The sequence below is a fragment of the Marmota marmota genome, unplaced genomic scaffold (genome assembly GCF_001458135.2).
Source record: "Marmota marmota marmota unplaced genomic scaffold, marMar, whole genome shotgun sequence".
In the NCBI taxonomy this organism is placed as follows: Eukaryota; Metazoa; Chordata; class Mammalia; order Rodentia; family Sciuridae; genus Marmota; species Marmota marmota.
Window position 1 is genome coordinate 14665675 of NW_025999960.1, and position 8300 is coordinate 14673974.

The window sequence follows — 8300 nt, forward strand, 5'->3', positions numbered from 1 at the left end:
CACAGCAACTCAGAATCCTGCTGTGGTTCCTTGAAATATTATATGACTAATTAAATTTTGTTGAATTGGTACAGAAAGTATCAATTTCTGTGGTAAATAAAGGCTACTTCTTCAGTAGAGATGGAAATTGGCTCTGACTTATGCTTCAATATGCCCTCACTCACCCTATTTTCTCCCTTTTCCTGTAGGAAGAAAATACAACAAGGCATTCCAAATCAGGCCCTTTATTCAGGACAGAGGCAGGATCTGTTGCTGTAGTGAACATGCCATCAGGGGAACAGAGCAAGGATCTAAAGTCCAGTGCACCAGTCAGGCATCCCTGAAGAATAGTCCTCAAGAGTACAGTGGTGTCACAACAGGGTCCAGGGCTCAGAAACAAATCAGCTTCAGGAGGGTAGAAAGAGGTGACCTGAGGTAGCATTAGGGAAGAGGAGTTCCAGGAGCATAGAAAGGGTGGAACATGGCAAAGACAGCAGATTCTCACAACTTCTTACAGCTCCACTGTTCCAGATTATCAGAGCAGAGTGGTTTATGGGCCAACCTGGCAATGAAGAAAGGGACAAGGTGAGTTGACTCAAAATTCCATTTAGCCAAAAAGCTCCAGATATATAATCACTGAGCTGACCATATCTTGGCTCAAATTTCCTCAGGAGTACTGAGGTAGAAGAATATGCATGAGAATTACAGAATGACTTTCCTAGACAGATAGCAAGGGGTGCTATACCATCTTAGTGGGTAGGGTTCATTTGTTAAACCCAAGAGAACTGTAAGATTAGAAAAAAATATGCAATGATAACAGGGATTAATTTATGATATAGGATTAAAAAAGTGGAATAGAAATCCAAGGCCAGGTAAAGGGAGGCCAGGGTATCAACTTTCCACTAGGGAGACCCCTTATTAGGAAAGCTGTTAGAAGTGCAGCAAAGGAAGCTTAAAAAGTGAAACTTGAGTCTGTTAGATGAGTTTTGTTTAGGAGACTATATTCTAGATTAAATGACCAGGAGATCTAGAATGAAGAAAGTGGCAATGGGCTAAAAGGGAAGAGGAAGGGGGTAGAAGGAGGCAAAAAATAGAATGGGGATTCACCAATAGTCAATTCCTTTTTGATCCAGGATCTTCTTGGCACACATTTTGTCATCAGTAAGGTCATCATCCAGGAACTCTGGCAGGAATTGGAAGGAAAGAATGAGAGAGATGAGAAGTACTACCCAGGAAAGTAATGAGTTCCTCTTTTCCTTGGATCCAGTGGATCTTGTTCTATGAACTGAAGGCTTGTGCCTGACTTTGTATATGAAAAGGCCAATACAGTAATGCCTCTCCATGGGTAGGGATTTCCTTCATTTCCCTGGGACATCTCTAGAGAAATCATCAATTTCATTAACTGATACCCTGAGAATGCAGAATATAAAACTTTAAAACTCCCAGACAGCTTAGATTTTCTATCCCCTGGACTATCTTGGGACTTCGTGATCATGAAAAATGCAAACAACCTCTTACTTATCATCATCACTTTAAGTCACACAGTTTTTGTGAATTCCAACCAAGGCAGTGAAGCCAAAGGTATAGTTAACACCAACAAGGTTATCCCAGGGGCAGGCTCCAGAAAAACAGAGGAACAGGGTAAAAGGCTACTCACTGTCACAGGAGATGTCACAGAAGTTCCTTGACTGAGAATTCTGGCTACTCCCACACCAAAATTTATTACTGATTTGGAAGAGTCCATATTCTGTGCTGTCATTGTTTTTTACTATGGTTTGTGTATCATAACCACTGCTATGAAATATGATACAGACCCCTGAGGGAAATATGAGAAAGAGATATCACAGAAATGTTTAATATCAACATAATAAGACCTGTTCCAGATGGAAAAAAAAGACCTTCCAGCCAATCTCCAAAGATGGCAAAGCATAGGGTATCCTGATTAGATGAGAAAGAGAGTTCCTAAAAGGATCAGATAATAGGAGAAAAGAAGGATAGAAGAACAAATTGAATAAAATAAGACACAAATAATAAAGAATATAATAAATTTTAGTTAATTAATCAAAAGTGGAGGATAAAAAAGTGGATGGAGGAGAGACAAATGAAAACTAGGATGAAGAAAGGAAATGGGGAACTCACATTCAGGCATAGTGATGCCTCCATAGCCATCCATGTCTTTCAGAACCTCGGACAGCTCACATTTTGTATATAGCTTGGCCTGCATGGCAGGGAACAAGATGCTCATCAAGAACAGAGAGACAAAGGACTTCATTTTGGCTGCCCTCAAGAACCTGAAATAGGGGCACCACTTAGCTTCACCTCCTTTTATGTATGTAGAAAATCTCAGGAGCCCTGGCACCAAGCCCTGTATCCAGGAAGAGGATGAAGAGAGATTAGTCATGCCAAGACCAGAAACACTGAACCTGCCAGCTTCCTTCCATAATTTTATCCTTTTCCTTCCCTTCCCCCAATATCTAGTCAATACCAAGTATTGTTCTCTGCCAACAGAGAGTTCCAAACATGATCCTGTTTCCTATTTGGCTGTGTTTATCCCTTTGTTTCTTGTAGGGTTAGTTCTAGGAAGCAGGATATCCATGGCCTACTTTAAAAACAGAGAGGGATTCAGGGTCAATACAAGTGAGGCAATCAGAAAATGCAGCTCCTCTCTTCCAACTAAAGGCACACAGAATTGGAAATGTAGTATATGCTATCACATTCCAGGCACTTGTCTGGTCAACATAGCCACGGAATAAGGAATCCTTTGATATGTTGGTTGATGGATGAGAGCTCAGAAATAAGGATAGAACATAAGAACATAGACTATGAGAATAAAACATAATTTGGTGTCCAAGACTTCCTATTTAGGAAGGTGAATAATTTGAAAAGCATGTATGAAAATATCATCCCATGAGTTATCATCAGGTTCTCCACCCCCAATCACCACTGCCATAAATAAATAGATACCACACTTCTATTAATTAAGACAATGTGTCAAGCCAAGACTAATAGCTTGTTATAGTTTTACTCATAGATATGGATAGAAGTTATAGATAACCTCAGAGTTGGTCATAGAAAGTTAGAAAGAGGTGAACCCAAGACAGTGAGGAGATTGGACTTTACGCACTTTAAGACTGGACAAAGAATTATCTGAAGGCTGTAAAACAAGTTCCTAAATCTAAGCTATAAAGTGAATATCCCCGAGGAAGTAGAGTGGAGGTATTAGTTTTGAATAATTCTTTAAATTTACTGATATCAAGCTTTATGCTGTGGTGGCAGTCCCCTCCTTCATACCAGGGCTTATATTCTTTATCCCAATTTTTTACATTTTAGGGGGGATTCATCCCAGCCATACTATTTAAGATTTACAAACTGTAAGTCTTCCATACTTCTATCATTTACAAGTCTTCAGAGTCAGAAAAATTCTTTTCCATTTCATCCCATCTTCTATACTCTGGATAATCAGCGTCTGAAGTGGCATGAGTGAAACTAGTGCAGAGGATGTGAGATAAGAGATAAGCAGGAAAAACTGATAGAAAAGAGATGCATGTTCAGAAATGCAGCGAAAGTGCTGCCTCTGCTTTTCTCCTCCATTCCACCCCAAACATTGAAAGGGTGGATGACAATAACAGAAAAAAGTTTTGTCAGGAATATGGCTACAGATGAGAGGATGACCTTCAGCCACATGGGAGAGGGTCAGTTAAGAAATGCTAGTCCTGAGGACTTGTCAATAATGGAGTCTGGTGTAAAACACCTCTTTCCCTGGCTTATGGACTAAGTACCTATGACAGAATAAACCAGGGGCTCAGGGTATCAGTAATCACAGGGCCTTTCTACACTTTCTGTCAAGTCAAGACCTAAGGCAACTACCTGCTTGCCTATAATTTGATTATATCTCTGCCCTTCCCTGTAAGCAATAAAAGGCAGCATACAGGCCAGAAAAGAAAACAAATGTACCTCAGGCAAGAGGAACCATTATTTCTCTAGAAATGTTTGTCAAACAGGGTATCTGGGTCATCTAAAAAAGAGGCTAGAAGATGTCTAATAGGAATAGTTGCAAACATTCAGAAAAAGATTTAGATTCTTGGAGATAGTCCAAAGGAGAACAACAAACAATGATCATAGCACTGAAAGAGGAAGTATAGAGAAAGACGTCAGCACAGCTAATGGAGAAATGTTCCTGCCCAAATCTCCCTCCCTTTAGAGGTTTAGTTAGGGTCCTCTGCTTGGAGGATGAAATCTAAATCAAAATAATGAAGAGGTGTTTACAACATCCTTTCCTAGCTTTTCTCAAAAATACATTAGTAGAATAGGTTCATTCTCTCAAGTGCTGTGATAAAAATCAGGTTTCTAAAAACAGTAATCATCTTTTGGGAGGACTTCTAGAAATCAAGGAAACAGAAGCTTCTGCTTCAAAATATATTGCCGTCTACAACCTGTTTATAGGAGAGTGGTAGCTTATTGACAGAGCCTAGGGCTATCATTTGGAGGGAGCATCTTGAGGACCATGATAATATGGATAACTACTTCTTACAGTCAGTATACTTACCATGTTCTACTTCATCCCACAACTCAGGAAAACTATCACTAGGTAGACGAAAAGGTTAGATCTTGGACTTGAAACCCAAATTTTACACAAATGCTTAATTGTACTAGAGTTAAATCAATTAAGATTTGAAGAAGTGATTTCTACTAGCACTTTTATTTTTTGGCTGCTTGTAAAAAAGTAATTTCAAAGCGTTTCATAGATTCACATTATAGTTCCACAATGAAGCCCTGCTCTCAATTTATGTAATCTTGTTTTTAAATTATTTGAATTGCTGCTTCTATAACCACTTTTTGCATGCATGTTTGTGTGTGTTGTGTGTGTGTGTGTGTATGCGCACACTCATATTTTACTGGGGATTGAACCCAAAAGCACTCTACTACTGAATAACATCCCCAACCCTTTTTATTTATTTATTTTGAGACACGACCTTGCTAGATTGCCCAAGCTGGCTTTGAACTTGTGACCCTCCTGCCTCAGTCTCCCCATCCAATTGGAATTATAGGAGTTCACCACTGAACCCAGCTATTTTATGCTTAAATGAACCATTAATTCACTTGTATGAGTTGGGAATAGTACCAACAAAAAATGCAAACATGTACATTTAAATTACAATACATAACTTATTTTAAAATATACTAACTAAAATGATTTTTACCTTTTTAATTGAATGTTAGCTAAAACAAACATACATCTAATTACCAAGAAGGTAATGAAATTTCTGTGCAAATCTTAATATATTTTTTTATTTTTAAATTATAAAATTCTTGCTTTTAAATAAACATATCTTTACATAATTTTACATCAACATCTTTAATAGAAACTTACAATTTTTTATTTTTGGTTAATGTTGTACATTTTCCTTTCCTTTGTGGATGGGCTTCCCTCTCCCTCCTCACTTCTCCCCTGTCTCACATTATCCAGTTAACCTATATTAACAATCTATATATTAACAATATATCTGTCCATGTTGCTATTAATTATTGTACATATATACATATATGTGTGTGTGTGTGTGTGTGTGTGTGTGTGTATATATATATATATATATATATATATATATAATTTTGCAATCATATTCAGTTCAAAATTTTTAATCCATCTGCAATTCTGTCCAGGTTCCCTGTTCTGTTCAAATTCCATATTTGTCTATTCTAACACCAATGCCTTACTGATTTCATTGCAGTGGTATTTTAGTATGTTCTATCTGGTATGGCAAGTTTTCCTTGTTATTATCTTTTTCTTAGCAGATGAATAAAATCTTTTATTTTCAAAAAACTATTAAAACTACACAGAAGTTTTGAAAATGTTGTAATAACCTCAACATACCCTCCCTGTGCCTTCACCTACTGTCAACATTCTACCATATTTGCTTCTTCTCTTATAATACTATTATTCTTTTTAAAAATATGATTATCTATTTCAATTCAATTTCTGTATAAATTTTAACATATTTTATCTAATTTCCACCAAAAACCTGTTGAAATTCAAATTGAAATTACACACAATATACATAATTACTTTTTTTAAATAGCTTTTTTAAAGTCAAAATTTTAGCCTCAATATATGTGTTTTCCTTTATTCAGGTCAGCTCTTCATACAGATTCAGTGCCTTTTTATTAAATTTTTTCTTAAATATGTGGCACTTTTTGTTTTCAAATATGAAATATAGTCCTCTTTCCATTTCTAGGAACTTATAAGTAGTGTAGGAAACAAGTACTTTTTCAAATGTACCTTCTACATGGCCGCCTTGACAATATATCATAAATTTTATTGTTTTGGGACTTATAAGTATACAATTATATTATCTCCAAAAGTGACAGGTAAGCTCATTCTTTTAGTTCTTTGACATCTGGCAAAGAGAAACTACCAGAAGAGCTGCCTTCTTCTGCAATTGCTCATGGCATAAAATAATTCACCATAACCGTAATGTTCTCCCATGAGAATATAAAACCATTGGCCTGTTCTCAAATCTGAAGTTCATGTTTACATAACCACATCCAGTCAAGGAAATGCCAAAGTAAATGCAAGCAGAATGTAGAATAAGCTTATAAAAATTTCCTTGGAGGTTCTTAAAATTCCTACAGATTAAGTTAATGAAATATCTCAAAAATATTTACAAAATACACAAATAAATAAGCCATCATGAGTTTAAGTTGGGAGAAGAGAACTTCCCTCTGCTGAAGACAGCCACCTTGCCCAAAGTCATATCTACTTCCCAGGAACAATCCAGATCCAAAAGTTGGATGATGTAGGTAGAGAATCTTATCCCCTCTGCCTCAGTGGAGGAAAATTCTTCAGGGTCATCCCAGATCCAGAGGCCCTTATGGAATCAACTGAAGCTTTTGTTATGAAGGCAGCACAATTCAACTTCTGGCTAATCCTGCTTCAATCCCATTCTGTAGGTGTTGAGACAAAATACATTCCCAGTAAACTTCCTGCAGCATATCTCCATCTCAGAATCTGTTATCCAGGGAACCTAACCTAAAACAGTTGGTTGTCAGGAGTAGTCCAAGAAATCAGACTATAAAATGGGATTTGGATCATATCCTGTAAGACTGGTATACCATCTTCTGTAATAATATACATGACAATTATATGGCGCTGTATCTCTGATAGAATTCATGGACCTGGGACCCATGATGAAGATGTAAAACTTTCCTCTTCATTAGTGCTCCAAGTGACCTGTTTTAGGAATTGTATGCCCTTTTCTTACAACTTAAAGCTCTGTGGGTAAGAGGTTTTAGTTCCCAGGTCCAAAATATTTGGTGGGAGTCCCACTAAACTTCAAGCTACAGCTGCCATCAGGATACTCTTTGCTTCTCATGCCAAGAAACTAACAGGCACAAAAGAGTCATCATCCTGGGAGGAATGACTGAGCCTAATCATCAGATGAGGAACAAGGAAGAATATCTTTGGCACCCAGGTGATTCACTGTGGTATATCTTAGAATTCCCTTGCCTGATTTTTGGGGAGTGGGGGGGTGCTGGGGATTGAACCCAGAGTTGCTTTATCACTAAGCTATATTAGGAGCCCTTTTTATTTTTTTTTCTTTTGAGACAGGGTCTCACTAAATAACTTAGGGCCTTGCTAAATTGCTGAGGCTGGCCTTAAACTTGTGACCCTCCTGCCCAGCCTCCTGAGTAACTGGGATTACAAGTAAGTCCATCACACCCAGCTCCTGGCCCAATTTTGACTATAAATTACGAACACAGAAATCCTGACTGAGAAGGGCAAGGAGATCAGGGTTTTAGACTCTTCAGAATTGAGGATCTGAGTCAGACCACCACATAGGCCACCTAGACCAGCAGAGTTATTACCCAAGGATGAGAAGAATCTGGAATGAGTAGTAGAGGAAGAAGACAATGAGTATCATTTGCAGCCCAGAGACCAGCTAAAACAATAAGAGCTGCAACTTATTCCATGAAACCTCTTTTAAGTTTCCTCATAAAAAGACATCAATAAAATCATGAATTAGCAGCTCCCAGGAGCTGTACAAAACAATTGGATCCAAGCAGTACAGAGATGAACTAGAATGGACGCTCTTGTACACTAAGTGGATTCCCTCCACCCCTTTCAGGATTAGAGCACTCAGTGCCCCAGTACTGATAGCACTCAGCTGAATCTTTCTGATAGGCCCTATGCCTCAATAAAAAAACAACTCTCCAGGGTCACCTCAGCTCCACAACTTTCTGTAAGATTTGCCGGGCACTCTATTGTGACTGGATTGTAGTTCAATTTGCCCCTTCCTTCAACTCCCACCACCACCCCCACCACC

General features: G+C 38.0%; 1 protein-coding gene and 1 pseudogene across 1 annotated transcript; one reads left to right on the top strand and one right to left on the bottom strand.

The window, feature by feature from the left end:
* Window positions 1-249: 249 nt before the first annotated feature.
* Lalba (lactalbumin alpha) lies at window positions 250-2251 on the bottom strand. The gene is made up of 4 exons (XM_015493585.2): window positions 2119-2251; window positions 1637-1795; window positions 1087-1162; window positions 250-541 (listed from the first exon to the last, which is right to left on the bottom strand). The coding sequence occupies exons 1-4, from the start codon at window positions 2249-2251 to the stop codon at window positions 481-483; spliced, it is 429 nt and encodes a 142-aa protein (XP_015349071.1). The 3' UTR covers window positions 250-480.
* A 1377-nt stretch (window positions 2252-3628) lies between these two features.
* The window catches only part of LOC107148720, a 12451-nt pseudogene continuing 7779 nt past the window's right edge, over window positions 3629-8300 (top strand).

What these genes read in the sequence shown, in the direction of transcription:
- Lalba (XM_015493585.2), bottom strand. Translation starts at nt 2,251, where the DNA reads ATGAAGTCCTTTGTCTCTCTGTTCTTGATGAGCATCTTGTTCCCTGCC. An exon ending in AGGCATCACTATGCCTGAAT is followed by an intron (nt 1,796 to 2,118) that starts GTGAGTTCCCCA and finishes TATTTCCCTCAG; the next exon opens with GGGTCTGTATCATATTTCAT. An exon ending in CAAAAAGGAATTGACTATTG is followed by an intron (nt 542 to 1,086) that starts GTGAATCCCCAT and finishes CTTCATTGCCAG; the next exon opens with GTTGGCCCATAAACCACTCT.